General features: G+C 41.8%; 1 protein-coding gene across 5 annotated transcripts in view; it reads left to right on the forward strand.

Annotated features, from left to right (window-relative positions):
• The first annotated feature begins 1335 nt into the window (after nt 1-1335).
• The window catches only part of LOC149846739 (uncharacterized), a 40451-nt gene continuing 25032 nt past the window's right edge, over nt 1336-16754 (forward strand). For 2 of the 5 annotated variants that reach the window (XM_089996534.1, XM_089996532.1), the window contains exons 1-2: nt 1336-1470; nt 3506-3592. In XM_089996534.1, the coding sequence (XP_089852660.1) occupies nt 1435-1470; nt 3506-3592 (123 nt within the window). In that variant the 5' untranslated portion in view covers nt 1336-1434. Of the gene's footprint in view, nt 1471-2382; nt 2474-3505; nt 3593-16754 lie in introns of all 5 variants that reach the window. The other 3 variants (XM_089996535.1, XM_089996533.1, XM_089996536.1) reach the window with 3 other exon arrangements.

Raw genomic sequence — 16754 nt, forward strand, 5'->3', positions numbered from 1 at the left:
ACTAAAAATATAGGGTATTTCAAAAAAATCCAAAAATAATATGAGAGAGAGGTGAGCCCCAGTGATCAGCTATTCTATAAACTTCAAAATCATTGTTGGATGGGCTTTAGCTTGCAAGTGATCCTACCTCATACGCAAGTCTTAAAAAAATGTGAGTTTGATGGTGTGAAACTACTACCAAAGCTCAAAAATAATACAAAAGCACAAGTTAATGATAGAAAAAATTAAATTTTTAATAATAAATAAATACAAAAAAAACTTAATCTCACAAGCATGATGAGAATCCGACAGTAGCTTTGCAGGACTTGAGCTCATGGAGATTAAGGTCCAATAAGGTGAAACCCAAGTTCACCCAAGACTGAACCTAAAATTAGGATAGTTGTCTAGTAGGCTTAGCAACATAGGGTTGACACAGGCTAGGTCCCTACTCTTGTTCTAGATGATTATAATGGAAGGGATAACATTTATTTATAGTTTTCTAAGTAAGTTTAGATATGGATCTTAAGATATTTTGATATGAATATTTAAATTTGTCTTCTGTTGATGTGGCACGATCATATAAGACACTGAAATTAAAGGATTGATAGGATATGTATTATGTGATTTCAAAATAAGGGTTAGGTTTAATGAGCACAGTTTTTTAGAGTTTAATGTGATTTCAAAAGAAGGTTCATCCTTACTATAAGTGTAAATCTAGATCAAATGCATCAAATGAAGTGCTAAAGACACATAATGCTAACTATATATTGGGTTTCTTAACGATAATTCATGATTTTTGAACCCTCTTAACATGGCATGAGATAACTACTGACAACAATTCAAGACATACTAACGATAATCTAATTGTCATTAACACTTTTTATCAATAATTTAGAATTGTCGTTAGTGACAAACTTAGACAAACCTAGTAAGCCACCTTGTGTTTGGTCATAACTTATTATTCAAATGTCAAATTGATGTTTGGTTTATTGCTTTGAAAATCTGAAATTCTATGCTTTAATTTATCTTTTAAATAAAAATTAAATTTTTATTTTTGTTTTGTGATAAAAAACGCACTCAATGTGAAACCTACTTAAAAAATAAATTTTTTACTTAAGTCACTTTGTTTTTGTTTTGATCATAACCAGTCTTGTCAGGAACATCTTGCTTCTTGTATCGTCTTCTCGTATCAATTTGGTACAGCTTTTGATTCGCCGTCCCGTCGAAAACGTACCCGACGTCCCAATCCTTTTTTAAACGTGGAGGGTACGTTAGGCATTATAAAAGATAAGCAGGGGTTTTACGTTATTTCGTACCAGACTAGGGCGACTCAACCGCTCGTTCACCTAACCCAAGGCCAAGAACGTGCAAACCGTTGGATCCTTCTTTGTACTGGATAGATTTCTCCGTCGCTTCTCTTTTGATTCTCTCACAGTGGGTGAAGGGAACCCGTCGATGGCGGAAGCGGAGCAGAAGAGTCCCGAGAACCAGGTACACCCTCGCCCCTCTCGATCTAGAAAATTCTAGATGCTTCCTTCTCCCCCCCCCCTTCGATCCCGCTCTTATTCAAGAAAAGAATGAGAATTTAGAGTTCTCTATCTTTTGCCTCATTTGTTGATGCATAAGGCTTTCATAAACAGCGAAGAAACTAGGGTTTTGTCTTTAATCCAACTTTCGTTCGTATATAGGATTTTGCTGCCCCATTGCCTGCGATCGCCTTTTCTCGTGTTCTGAGTATTGATCTTGCGTCTCGGTTTTTTTTTGTTGTTGTTAAGATCGATTGCCCGGAATGCGCTGTTTTTTTGGGGTTGATGTGAAGTTTATTCTTGTTTCTCATTTGATCAGCCGATGAATTTCTGTTTTGGTGATCGTTTTTCTCTTTCTGAGATAGTGAATTCCTGATTGATTCGTTGGAATAGCTTTGTGTAGATTCCGCCCGAAGCTTGGGTCTTTGATGTTTAGGATGATGAGGTTAATCTGTACTTTATAGAAAAAATGTCAGGTGGAGAAGTTTGTGAGGGCGATTTAGTGATATGATAGTGAAAGAGGCGTTCTTCTCGTTTTTTTCGTGTTCATAGCACGCTAGGTGATGTATTTTAAAGCTTGAATTACATAGAGATCTAGAATCAGTTCTTAACTCGGTGCCAACAAATCAAAGATTATGGCTGAGTTTGGTAAAATAACGACATTTTTCACTGACGTCTGTCTGGTACTCGAACTGCGATTGAATGATTAACTCGAACTGCGATTGAGAGTCTGAAAGTCAGTTTGGAATTTAACTTTCTTGCTTAACATTAGTGTTTGGTAGAATGCAGAAAAATATAGAACTTTAAATCATAATAAGATCTGCAAGTATTATAAACGGAAGCGAATTTCTAAAACTTCAACTGGCCTGGGAATTAGGTGGCTCCAACTGAAAGAAAAGATGGCTTGTCTGCTACTTGCTTGACAGAAGGTCGATGGCCATTCTTGTAGCACATTTGGCTTGAGGAAGGTAAGGGTTCACAACTGGTTTCTGCTTGGTGCAATGCAACTCCAGTACATAAGTCCTGAGGGGCCTACGTCATTTCTGTTCTTTTGCCAACATTACATGTTCCAAACTTATTAGGCGTGTGTCTTGGTGACTCCAAACCTGTTGTTTCCCCGCAAAACAGTTTCAACAGGCATTTCAAAAGGCTAGTCTGCTGGAGAATGGAAATAGACAGCTATGAAATCAGAGTCCCTGGCTTAAAAACTCCAAGGAACTGATGTTCTATTTTTCCTTGGATTTCAATTCTCCGCCTAATTGGGCAAGGAAAGGGAACGATGTGGTTCAAAATGCATCTTTGGTGGATGAGTCATGGGGATTCCCGATCATGGTAAATCTTCTTACATCAGCATTTAAGCTATTCATGGGCCATTACATCTAATTATTGAAGCGTTGAGACTCCTTGCTCTGCAGGCATAGAAATTGGCATTGAAAAAGCTAGATTTCTGGAAAATAAAAAAACATAAAATTGAGAACCCTTTCTCCTGCAGTTGTGATTTTTTTTTCTGGATAGAATTTTTTTGTATGTCTTCTCCACAACCAAAATCCCCAGCCCACTTGTTTATTTCAAAAACGAAAAGTTAGTACTCCTGTCCAAGAGTATGTTGGAGATATAGGTGTTCATGAACTATTGGGTTGCTAATGCTGCACCTTTAGTCTCCACCTTTTGGGATTGCTGATGCCCTTTATGGCTTACATCTTAACATATGCTTTGTGGTGCATGCTATCAATTTTAAGGGTGTAATTTAATTGAATAAGAAAAAGTCCTATTTATGCGAGTTTTTTTTCATCATGGAGCATTTCCATTTTCTTGAGTTTTGAATAAATTGTCCTCTTATTTTTTTATATCCATCCATCTATTTATGCAGTAGTAACCTTTCCTTTGTACCTTTGCATTTGATTTAGTCGAATAGTTGTGAATGTCTTCTCCAACATCAGCACCTGAGTACTGGTTGTCTTTTTTGTTTTTGTTTCTTTTCTCCGTCTTTTGCTGTGCAGCAGCCAGTCCTTGAAGCTTATCACATGGTACAAGAGCCACCTAGTGCGGCTGTTGATTCCGGCATTGACACAGTGAAAACATTCCAGGTATTCTTTCTGTTATGATACTTCTGAACCAAAGCTTATATGCAAGGTTTATTCCAGTGGAGATTTTTTTAAGAAAATTTATGACTGTTTGTCTTTCTTTGCCTTAACAACATAGTCCATTCACCTTTTTTGCCTTTTCCTCTTTATCCTTTTTCCATCACATGTTATTGTCACTTCACCTTCAGTTGTTTCTAGAAGAACAGTCTGACATGAAATTTTCACCTCAGGCCTCCTCTCTCTCTCTCTCTCAATACTATGCTGATTTGTGAATCAAATTATGTGTCAGGTGTCACCTCTCTTTTCTTCTAACACTTTTCCCTTAATGCCACTTGTTCTTTCTTTGCCAAATAAGATCTGTTTTCTCCTCCTCATTGACGGCAATACATACTCTCTGCTGATCTTCCTCCTCCTGTCATTCTGTATGTTCCCAGCTGCTCATAAATGTTTCCCAATGAATCTGAGTCATCATTATTCAGTTTTTGCTGTCTATGTTGACTTCACCGTATCAACAGTTAATCAGAAATTTCTTCCTTGGAATAATAAGGCTGAGTCCTTCATTAACGGATTGCAAGTCATGAATCTTGATAGAACTAAACCAGTAGTTAGGAATGCACAATGAGCCAAGCTAGCTCGGGCTTGGCTTGTTTAAGCTCGACTCGAGCTCATTTGTGAAAATAAATAAGCCAAGCTTGAACACAATCCAGCCTCGGTCTAGATAAATTAGCCGAGCTCGAACACAAGTCCAGGATTGGTCTAGATAAACGAGCCAAGCTTGATCCAGTGGCTGAACTCGATTAAGCTCGAAAAGCTTGATTAGGCTCGCTTAAATAATATGTATAAACATATTCTCCAAGATAAAATAAAAGTTAATGTTTCTTTAATGGGTAGGGCATTGGTCTCTTTCCCAAAAGGTGGTGGGGTCGAATCTTGCTCCTTTAAATTTTCACATTTTACGATAATCGAGCTGCTTTATTTAATATGTGCATTATTTTTTGCGCCAATGTATGCAAAAACAATAGCTTGGCCTAACGATGAGGCTTTTGTGCACCTTTTGAAGGGGTGAGGGATCAAATCCTGCCGTTTCAAAATGTAAAAAAATTGGAACTACAATCAAACTCGGCTTGGCTTGGCTCGAGCCGAGTCTGCACAAGGATGTTGAAGCTCGGCTCTGAGCTCGAACCGAGCTTGAACAGAATCATTTTTATGTGAGCCGAGTTCGAACAGCCTAGGCTCGGCTGATGTGCATCCCTACCGGTAGTAGCACTTTAAGTGGTAGTGCCATCAATGTTAAGAGCTAATCAGGTTATTGTTGTAACCACTCCCTCTAACAGTATTGTGTAGGTGATTCGTCTTAAACATGTCAAGGAAACACACTCTCCACGTTTTGTGCACATCTTCAAATGTAAATATCTGCATGCAAAACAAAGTGGTAATAGTAAATGATCTTTAATAAATTCAACATCAAATATGATGAGTTAGCAATCAATTGCAAAGGCATGAAGCCTCATGTTTGCTTTAAAATTTGAGGGGAATATGTTGTTTTGGTAGTTTCTATAATGAAAGCACATAGGAATGCTGATCACTACGTTCTATTGTAAGAAAGTGAGCTTCCACGATCATAACCTATCTCATTTTGCAAAGTTCCATGTTACATTACATTATGATGACCTGGTCAAGAGAGTATTATACATAGCTGTAAAGGATTGAATGAGATCAATGAGGTCAAATGTTCATTCAATAACCACCCAAGACCTGGCTGAGAAAATCTATCCTTTTGTAGGTTCAATCCAGCAAGAGGTTGCCTTTCTGAAACCAGGATAGTAGTTAGGTCATGAATGACACGTGAAGGAAACAAACAAGCCGTGGGGGGATCTCTTCCCCCTATTGATTGCCTTCCTTTTCATTGCCATGCATGCTAAGCTGGAATTCATGAATACTAAACCCGAGAAAATCATGCAAGAGTGGATACCAAAGCACAAGAGTGAATGAAGGCAACTGCTAGAGCAGTAGCAAGACAACCTTCTGTCTTGGCTTCTACTTTAACTGGATCATGAAGGAAAAGCTATGAATTATCAACCACTCTCTCAACTTTGGTAGTAATCTACTACTTCTCCTTCCTATTCCCATTGCAGATTTACCCTCTTATTTTGACTATAAGAGCTTGTCCTCCCCTTGGTACCTTGTTATTTTCATATGTGGTCAATGTTCACCCTTGGCTTGATTAGAAGAAAGCAACTGCTTTTGTTACCTCTCCTCCTATCTTCTGATATGTCACAAGGAAAATGTAAGCATTAGTGGTTTGGGCAACCTAATAAAGGTGTGTTTTTCCTACTGCTCAAACCTTTTTCTGGTTTGACTCAAAGGTCTTGACGAAGTTTGCTGTTGTTAGGCAATGTATACACCATAAATGAGTTTCCATCCACTCACGGGGATCAGCAACTAGAAAGAGCCGCAATGTATCTAGAGAATTCCTGCTCTCAATTATTGAGATAGAATGCTTAGGAAAACATTAAGAAACAAGTAGGGCTTTTAAACCCTTTATATAGGCATTACAAGAACCATTATAGTCGTTGGGATGCTCCCAACCGCTATAAATATAGCGGTTGGGGAGATCCCAATGACAATATTGGACTTTGTCCAATATACTCTCATACTAGAGGGCAAAGACAAAAGATAAAAAAAAACTATGCAAAGACAAAACTGCCCCTAATGGGCAGTACCTATTACAGATGTGAAAAGACTAGAATGCCCCTATAAGGGGCAAAAACCTATTACAATAAAAAACAGTTTAAAATTATATAATATATACATATACACTCACATATATATATATATATATATATATATATATGAATGAATCAGTACATTTTAACACTAATATTTGCTTCATCCTCATATTTGGGAAATCTCTAACAATCAATATTTGAACAAATACCACATAATTTTGTCTGAAAAAGAACAAAGAGTGGTTTAGCAGTTTCCTTCAACTTTCATAAGAACCTTGAGGCCATTGAATTTAAGAGTCAAACAGGAAAATTCAATTCCTTATCGTGCAGATTTTGGATGGTGGCAGTAGCTGGTTTTAGATTTTGCTGTGGTTCCCATTGTCCCATTGCGCTGCTCAGAAGGATTGGTTGCATTTCTTTATCCCCTCTTTTTTGTTGATGGATAATCACCTAATCATCATGCAGTGACCATTCACAAATATGCAGTGAATCTGTACAGAACTTATTTTCTTATATTCTGTTTTTATTTTAGCCTGACTAAATATTTTGGCTTCAACTTTTTGTGTTGTGCTAGAGATTGGTTTTTGCCTCCTGCTTGTACAATTTATTTTAAGCTAGGACTGTTTGTACCAGTCAAGAAGTTTTATACCATGAAATCTTTCTGGACCTTCACCATTGAAGTTTCAGTTTCTCAGCCAAATCACATGACAATTTGGGTTTCTTGGGATGAGACTTATGTCACATGGGTGCAAGTATAGTGATGCAGCGAGGAGGATTGGCTTCCACGTTCTTGACGTCGGCTGAAGGCACGACCCTCACGGTCGTGCGTTGTGCAGAAAAAAAAGAAAAGAATACCCACCGTAAATGATGGGGCTTAAGTTTTATTTTATTATTAACTTCAATGAAACGAATGTAAATGACAAGAAACGAGCAATGAACAGGAATAAAGTAGAAACGGAACACGGCTGGAAGAAAACAATTCAGAAACAATAAAAAAACGGCTGTTGCTACTCTTCTCTTCTTCACGAAACCCTAGGCAGGGTATTAATAATGCCTTGCTGGATCTGGGTCTCGGGTCCAGTCCTTGGACCCGAGACGAACTCTGATTGCTACTGGATCTGGGGCGTCCCGGCTCATGCCCTTTGTGCTTGCCTGGAGTAGGTACGAAAGGACCTCTTCTTCGCGCCTCGGTTCAGTGATTCGGATCAGATCCACCACATGGATCCGATCACAGATCCCATAGTGCAAATCCAGTCCACCGCCTGGGTCAGGCTGTATGGACCTGGGTCCATCCTGCTCTGCATCATTTTCCCCTAGTTGGGAAGAAGTCGGCTGCGATGACTTGTTGTCTCCACAGTAAGTATATAGATCAGACACATTGAAGATAGGCGAAATGTGTCAATCTTCAAGCAGTTCAAGGAGGTAGGCATTCAGACCTAAGCGCTGAAGGATCTGGAAAGATCCATATTCTTTAGGACTCAATTTACTATAAGTACCTACTAGGAAACACCCAGGACGCAGGTAAACCCATACTAGTTGACCGACTTGAAACTAGACATCACGACGACCTTGGTCTACAAAGGCGTCGTAGGCTTCGCGGTTCTCAATGAGTTTGACACAGGCTTTTCTATGTATGTCACACATGTGCTCGACAACATCAAACGAGAAAGACCGGTAAAATAGGCTTGCGAGCGGGGGAAACCCGGTCTCCTTGGTGGGAAGAAGAATTATCTTATGACCCTTAAAGATAAATGTGTACGTGTTCCTACGACCATCATGGATGGTTTTACGGTCAAACTGCCAAGGACGTCCCAAAAGGATGTGACAAACACTCATAGGGGCCACATCACACCACACTTCATCGTGGTAATGCTCCCCCATGGAAAACCGAACTAGACAACGCAGAGTGATAGGTACCTCGTTTCCTTTCTTGAACCATGTCATCTTATAAGGTTGGGACAATTTTTTCGTTTTTAGGTTCAAGGTGGACACGACACTCTCGGACACTATATTTTCGCATGCCCCGGTATCAATGATAACATCATACGCACGCCCCTCACAGTTGCATCAGGTTCTAAAAATATTATTTCGCAACCATTTTGTAGGGGCCGACTCTGGGGATGTGGTCAAAACATGACGGAGGGTTAATAAAATTTTTATGCTGCCATCGAACTCAACGACTTTCAGCTCGTCATCTCCCTCAACAAGTGACTCACCCTCGCTCTCACTATCGGACGCTGACTCAACAATGCCCTCCGCCAGATGGGTGTTCTTACTCATGGTGGGACACTTGGACGCAATATGACCTAGTTCTTGACACCTAAAACAACGAACGGTAGACTCACTGGGCTTAGCTTTGGATCTGGTGTGGTACGCAGGTCCAGACTGATCGGGTTTGCTAGGGTCGACTCTAGGAGTGGACTTTGAGTCTTCTTTCCCAGGGGAGCTCGCTCTCCTGGTTGGGAAACTCGACTTGGGTTGACTGGACTGATCACTACGGGATGTCCTATGTTCGTGCCTCCTTTTCAATTTTTCCTCCACATTCATGGCATAATTGCTTGCCTGATCTAATGATTCGACTGTGATACAACTGAAGTCATCAGAAATAGGAGGACGGAGACCAAAAATATATCTCGTGACCTGCTGACGGGCGGTCTCCTCGATCTGCACTCGCAGGGATAGGCGATGGAACTCAGCAATGTACTCCGCCACAGTATTGGTCCCTTGACGTAAGGTAATGTACTCCTTGTAGGCTCTCTCAGCGTGATCTGACGACACAAACTTAAACTGTATCAACCGCTGCATTTCCTCCCAAGTCTATACGCGCTCTAGTCCCTGCCGCTCCCTTGACCTTTGCAGCTCAAGCCACCATGTCTACGCTAAGCCTCTTAACCTAGTAGAGGCCAGGGAGACATGGCAGTGTTCAACGACAGTGTGGTAGTCGAAGAAGAACTGGACAACATAAGACCAGTCGAAAAACTGCTCTACATCGAACCGACTTACAAACTCTAGAAGATCCAGCTTCACCCCTTATGTGGAGGCGTGCTTTGGTGCTCTCTGCTGACGGGCCTCCACCATGCCTGTGGGGTATTCGTTCCAAAAAACTTCATTGTTGAGAATAGGTGGTTTTAAGTTTAAGTCTTTTTATATTAGAGGTTAATTGAAATTTTGTTTTAATAATGGGCTTAGATGTAATTTATTCTTTTTAGCCTCTCTATTTAACATAGAGAGAAGCCCTAATAATATGAGTTAACGAGTTCCTTTTGTGCAGCCGTCTCTCTCTCTCTCTCTCTCTCTCTACCCAGGTAACTGCGCATCACACCTTCCTCCTACATGGTATCAGAGCACCTTCGATCTGGGGAGCGTAATCAATAGGGATTGATCTTCACCAACGAGAAAACTTCCCTGTTAATCAGGTTTGTTGTTCTTTCTGTCGTGGAAGATCTGATAATAGATCTGGGATGTGACCCAGATCTGTCATCAGATCTAAGGGAGCAGATGTGGAGCCGTAACCCTTGAGCTCCTACCGTGATATTTTTTTTTTGTGATTTCTGCCGTGATTTCCTGCTGATTGGGAGCAACAAAAATTTCAATCTCCTGTGTTGTTGCGTGCTGTCGTGATTCCTTTCCTTTCCTGCTGTGACATTACTGGCTGTGATTTGTTTGGAGTAGCAATGGTGTTGTTGAGCCTTATATGTTTGGAGAGCAGTTGTTGCCGTGATTCCTTCTCTGTGTTTGCATATTATCGGTGGTTGTGATTTGTTTGGGAGTAGCAATGGTCGTGATTCCCTGGATTTTAGTTGGTTGTTTTATTTTAGAATATGGATTTCAGAAGTCGTGATTACCTGTTGTGTCATTTTTTTTTTTCATGCGTGCTGTGAAAGAAGCATGGTAGTTTCAGTTATCCTTCTGTCGTGGAAACAGCAGGCGTGATTCCCTGCTGTGTTGGAAAATTTCCTGTTTGTGGGCTGCTGTTTTTTTTTTGTTGTCATAAACAGCAGGCGTGATTCCATGTTGTGGCTGTGTTGAGGAAAAAAATTCCATGTTTGTGGGCTGCTGTTTTCTGTCGTGGAAACAGCAGGTGTGATTCCCTGTTGTGTTGGAAAACTCTTTCTGTTCGTGGGCTGATGCTCTTTACTGGTTGTCACATTGCCTGACGCGTGATTATAACACTTGTTGTTCAAGTGAGGTAATTTGATTTTTTTTATTTGAATTACATCTTCAGTATGGCTGAAACTTCAAAATGTGATTCCAAAATTGAACATATTGGTGAGTATAAGGCTTTTGCCAATCCCTTCTCGTACGACTCTTCTGTAAGGTTGAATGAAACCAACTATGCCAGATGGTCCAGAACTTTTATGATGTCGGTATCTGGACATCGTCGAAAACACATTTTGTTGGAAGACAAACCCACTGAAAAATTGGGAAAATATGTTACTTGGGATGAAGATAATGACATAGTTATGTCATGGATCATGAATAGTGTCGAACCCCATATTGCAGATGGATTGATCTACTATAATACAACCAAACTGATGTGGGACAATCTTCGTGATACATACTCACAAGAAACTAATGCGAGTCGTATCCTGCAAGTCGAACAAGAGATATAGAATTTGCAGCAGGGAGATCGGACCTTGGCCCAGTACTATGCCTCTGTCAAAGCTGCGTTTGAAAGACTTAATGCTCACAGGCCTCTTTGTTGCTCGAAGCAAAAGGATCATCAAGAACAAACCATGGTTGCTCGCTTTCTTACAGGTCTCTCTTCAGAATTTTCTGTTGCAAAAGTTCAAATGTTGACTGAATCAGATGTTCCTACTCTTGCTGATGCATATAATCGTCTGAGTAGACTTGCGATCTCTCTTCCACAATCTCAGCCTGTGACTTAGTCATCTGCTTTTGTTGTCTCATCTGATTATGGGCGTGGAAATATTCAGAATATCAGAGGACGAGGTCGTGGACGTGGTATGGGAGGCAGAGGAAAGCTTCAATGTACATTCTGTGGAAAATCTGGACATTTAGAAGATCGTTGTTGGGATAAGCATGGTCGGCCAACCTCTTCTTCATCAAAGTCATATGCTCCTAAAACAAATGTTACTACTATCGAGACAACAAATGTACAGGATAATATCTCTGCAAGTGACCGTAGTATCACCCTCAGTCGTGCTGAATATGATGAGTTGATAGCTCTTCGTCCTTTAAGTTCCACTCCTCCTGTAGCTGGTGTTGCCTACTCAACAATAAATCATCTTCATTCGACTGACAGTAAGTGGATTATTGACTCTGGTGCATCCAGACACTTGTGTGGAAATTCACTTGTTTTTTCAGATCTAAAGGATATTACTGTTCATCGAGGAGTCTCATTAGCCGATGGGAGTTCCTCTCCAGTTGTTGGTCAGGGAAATATTTCTATATCCTCCTCCTTACAGTTGAAAAATGGTCTTCATGCTCCAAATTTTCTTCAAAGTTTACTATATGTCAGTTGCCTTACAAAAGAACAAAATTGTAGAGTAATATTTGATTCGATGGGTTGTCATTTTCAGGATTTGCTGACGGGGAAGAAGATTGGTGGAGGCTATGAAGAAAATGGAGTCTAGTACCTACATCATCCAGTGGGTAATGTTCATGCTGCAGTGGAACACTCATTCAGTCCTGTTCAGTGGCATCGTCGTCTTGGTCATCCTTCATTGTCAAAGCTTCGGTCTGTCTTTCCTCAAATTCCTTCCACTACATCCTTTCAGTGTGAAGCATGTCAGCTGGGCAAGCATCATCGAAGTTCATTTCCTTGAGTCTGAGTCAGTCTAGTAATAAAGTTTTTGAACTTCTTCATGCAGATGTATGGGGTCCTAGTAAGATTCCTACTAGGACTCAGTGTCGATATTATCTTGTTATTGTTGATGATTTCTCTAAGTTGTCATGGGTGTTTTTAATAAAAGAACGATATGAAGTTCCAAGTATTATCAAATCCTTAATTCTTGAAATAAAAACTCAATTTGAATCTATTGTCAAGATTGTTCACACTGATAATGCTCTTGAGTTTAAATCAAAAGTTCTGTTACAATTTTACCAAGATTATGGCATCCAACCCCAAACTTCCTGTGCCTATTCATCTCAACAAAATGGGGTGGCTGAGCGAAAACAGCGGTACCTGTTTGATGTTGCCCGGACCATTATGATTCAATCCAATGTTCCTGCGTTATACTGGGGTGATGTGATTACCACTGCTTGCTATCTGATCAACCGCATGCCTTCGTCTTCTGTGGGTGATCAAATTCCATTATATATCCTAAAACCTAATGCCCCACTCTTTTCTTTCTCACCAAAAATATTTGGATGTATTTGTTTTGTACACAAACTCGGCCCTGACCGTGATAAATTAGTTGCTCAAGCTATAAAATGCATGTTTATAGGTTATCCCAAAAATCAAAAGGGATATCGATGTTATGATCTTATTTCTCGTCGAGAGTATGTCAGTGTGGATGTATCTTTCTTGGAATCCACCCCATATTACTCTAGTACCGGTTCCTCGCTGCAGGTTGATCCAGTTGAGTCTTTTCCATTACCTATACCTCCTTTTCCTTTGGAATCTGTGCCCTCATTATCGAACCAAACTTCATCCTCTTCCAGATTCAATAATCCTCCATTGGTATATGTGCGTAGAGCTCCACCTCCACAAGTGCCTTCATCTTCTTCTTCCCCTAAGGTAAGTTCTACTGACAATAGTGATCTTCATGATGATGATAACAGGCCTATTGCTCTACGCAAGGGGACACAACAATGTACCTTATATCCCATATCTCATTTTGTCTCCGATGCCAGAATTGGAAATCAGATGAAAACTTTTATTTCAGCCTTATCTGCTGAAACTATTTCTCTGAACTATCAACAGGCAGAGCGTGATAACCGCTGAAAGCTGGCCATGCAAGAAGAAATGGATGCTTTAGTATCTCAGCATACATGGGATCTAGTTGATTCCCCAGCAGATGCTGACATTGTTGGATGTAAATGGGTATATACAATAAAGTACAAATCTGATGGTTCTATTGAAAGGTACAAGGCCAGATTAGTAGCAAAAGGGTATACTCAGACATATGGTATCGATTTCTTTGAAACCTTTTCTCCTGTTGAGCGGATGGGTACCATTCGCCTTGTTCTCTCAGTAGTTGTTCAGCATAGTTGGAGCTTGTACCAATTAGATGTGAAAAATGCATTTCTATGTGGGGATCTATTTGAGACCGTTTACATGCAACAACCTCCAGGATTCGAGGTTGAGGGGGAGTGTCAGAAGGTGTGTAGATTGAGAAAGGCGATTTATGGCTTGAAACAAAGTCATCGTGCATGGTTTCAAAAGTTGTTTGAAGTGATGTCACACTTTGGCTTTAATAGGTCAGCAGCAGATCATACCCTATTTATCAAGAAAACTATCTCTGGCATAGTTGTTATGGTGGTATATGTGGATGACATCATTCTTACACGAGATGATGTGAAAGCTATTGAAGCCATAAAGGCTCATCTTCAAAAACACTTTGTTACAAAAGACCTTAGTTCACTTAGATATTTTCTGGGTATAGAAGTTGCCAGGAGCCGTGAAAGGATGTTTTTGTCTCAACGGAAGTATGTTCTTGACTTATTAAAGGAAACGTGAATGTTGGGAGCTAAACCAGCTAATATTCTCATGGACCATAAAGTTCAGTTGTTTGAAGAAGGGTCAAAACCTATTGATAGCAAAAGCTATCGCTCCCTAGTAGGGAAGCTACTGTATGTAACTCTGACCAGGCCGGATATTGCTTTAGCAGTAAGCAAAGTTAGTCAGTTTATGGACAAATCAACTGAGATACATTGGAATGTAGCTATAATGATTCTTAGATATCTAAAATCTTCTCCTGAAAAGGGGTTATTGTTCAGGAAAGGTGGAACTCTGGAGATAGTGGCCTATTCTGATGCTGACTATGCAGGATGTGTAGTGGATAGAAAATCTACCACAAGATTTTGTGTATTTCTGGGAGACAACTTGATATCTTGGAGAAGTAAGAAACAAAATATGGTTTCTAGGTCGAGTGCCGAAACAGAATATCGGGCTATGACCCAAACAACTGCTGAATTGATGTGGGTTCGTACCAGAGTTACCGGAAGCGCCTAGGCAAAAGGGGAAGCGCGCTTCCCCGAAGCGCGCTTCCCCGAAGCGCACTTCGGAAGCGCGAAACGTCGCGCTTCCGAAGCGTGAGGGGAAGCGTCCCTTTTTTGGGAAGCGCGCTTCCCTTTTATGGGAAGCGCGTCCCCCTTTTATGGGAAACGCGCTTCCCCCACGTTTCCCCCACGCTTCCCCCTCGCTTCCCCATTTTTTTCATTTTTTTCGCTTCCTCTCGCTTCCGGTTCGCTTCCTAGGTCGTTTCCGAGATGGTTCGGAATTTTCTTCTAAGTGGTCCCACGCTTCCCCGCTTCCTAAATTTTTGAAAGTGCCTCGCTTCCCGCTCCCGCTTCCCCGACTGGTAACTCTGGTTCGTACTGTTCTTCATGATCTTCAGGTGAAGGTTTTCTCTCCTATGACCATGATGTGTGATAACAAGACTGCAACATATATAGCGAACAATCCTGTCTTTCATGAGAGAACAAAGCACATTGAGGTTGATTGCCACTATGTAAGAGATATGGTTCAAGCTGGTCATATCACTACCAAATATCTAAAGTCGGAAGACCAAGTTGCAGATATGTTTACAAAGCCTCTTGCTAGACCAAATTTCTCAAAATGTTGTGACAAGCTGAGCATGATTGATATCTATGCTCCAGCTTGAGGGGGAGTGTTGAGAATAGGTGGTTTTAAGTTTAAGTCTTTTTATATTAGAGGTTAATTGAAATTTTGTTTTAATAATGGGCTTAGATGTAATTTATTCTTTTTAGCCTCTCTCTATTTAACATAAAGAGAAGCCCTAATAATATGAGTTAACGAGTTCCTTTTATGCAGTCGTATCTCTCTCTCTCTCTACCCAGTTAACTGCACATCACACCTTCCTCCTACAATCATCACCCATCACGGTCTCATCTCCTTCGCCACGATATTGTTCTCTTGGTAGCTGATGAATGTCGACGACCTGTGGACGGCGCTCTGGTAGCGCCGATCCCTGTTGAATCTGCATAGGAATCTGTCTCTGTCTGGCTTTCCCGTGAGTGGGAACCATCTGCGGTCGGCGTTGTGGCACCGGTATGACAGGTGGTCCTACTGTAGGTGGAAGGGTCAGTCGGGTCTCGGGCTCTAGGTGGGTAGGGATGGGATAATACGGGTTTGGGTTATGGGTCGGGCTAGGGTAGTGGTATTGGGTCGGGTATGGTATTGGGTTTTGGATCGGGGATGGGTTAATGGGTTGGTTCATGTATGGGTGTTGGTAAGGGTATTGGGTCTGGTTTGGGTAGTATTGAGATGATTCACCCTATTGGATCTGGATCGGGTCAAGTCCTAAACTATTCGTCAGACCCAGAATGGGGTGGGTATGATCATGGATCGAGTTATGGTGTGAGAGGGCCTAGTCTGAACTCGATCCTTGATCCACAACAAAATGAGTCTGGTTTTGGCCCGGTTCAAATTCAAACTGGAGCTTCGTTCGGGTCCGATATGGGTTTGGGTCGGCATTGGATCCATTTTAGGGTTCAAAAGTAATAGGTTGGATCTGGTTTGGGGCGATCCGCGAACCAGATCCAATTGGGTAGGTCGGGTAAGGGGTTTCGAGGCCCGGACCTTCTCGGGTTTGGCCCAATTCAAAGGGGCCCATCTACTCCCCCTCGCGGGTGTGCTGCCACGGGGCCTCCACGCGCGGGGTTAGGGGGGAAAAATGAGTCCTTCCTGGGTCGGGCTGACGAACCTGGGCCTACGGTAGGACCCAGCGTGACACTAGGGCCCTGCCGATCCGGCTCGGCCTGTGGCGCAGCCCTCGTAGACCGATGCCAAGAGCCCTGGCTTGCGGGTGGACCCAGCATAACGTTGGGGTCCTGCTTGTTCGGTTTGGCCTGCGACACAGTCGCAGGGGCTCGCTGCCACGAACCCAGACCTGTGGGTGGACCCAGCGTAACGCTGGGCCCTGCAGGCTCGGTCTGACCTGCGATGCAATCGCAGGGGCTCGCTGCCTGGGATGTGGTACACCCACACGAGGGGGTTTCCTGCCGTGATCCCCTGGTGCAGTTGGAGAGTACCCTGATCGGATGGGAGCTGGGGAACCGAAGGTGAGACAGCGACATGGCCAGACTGTGAAAGCGTCGGCTGACTGATTTCTGCGAAGATGGGATTCACGCGTGACGCTGCACCGTCAACCGGATCTACTCTCAGCGTGGATATTGAAACCGCGCGTTGTTCCATGGGTGACTTAAGGGCGACAAGCCGATCTTCAAATCCATCCATACGCTTCGACATACCGGCCACATCTTTACTTACGTGCAATAGGTTTTCC

Source organism: Nuphar pumila, chromosome 2 (assembly GCF_984573655.1).
Source record: "Nuphar pumila chromosome 2, dmNupPumi1.hap1.1, whole genome shotgun sequence".
NCBI lineage: Eukaryota > Viridiplantae > Streptophyta > Magnoliopsida > Nymphaeales > Nymphaeaceae > Nuphar > Nuphar pumila.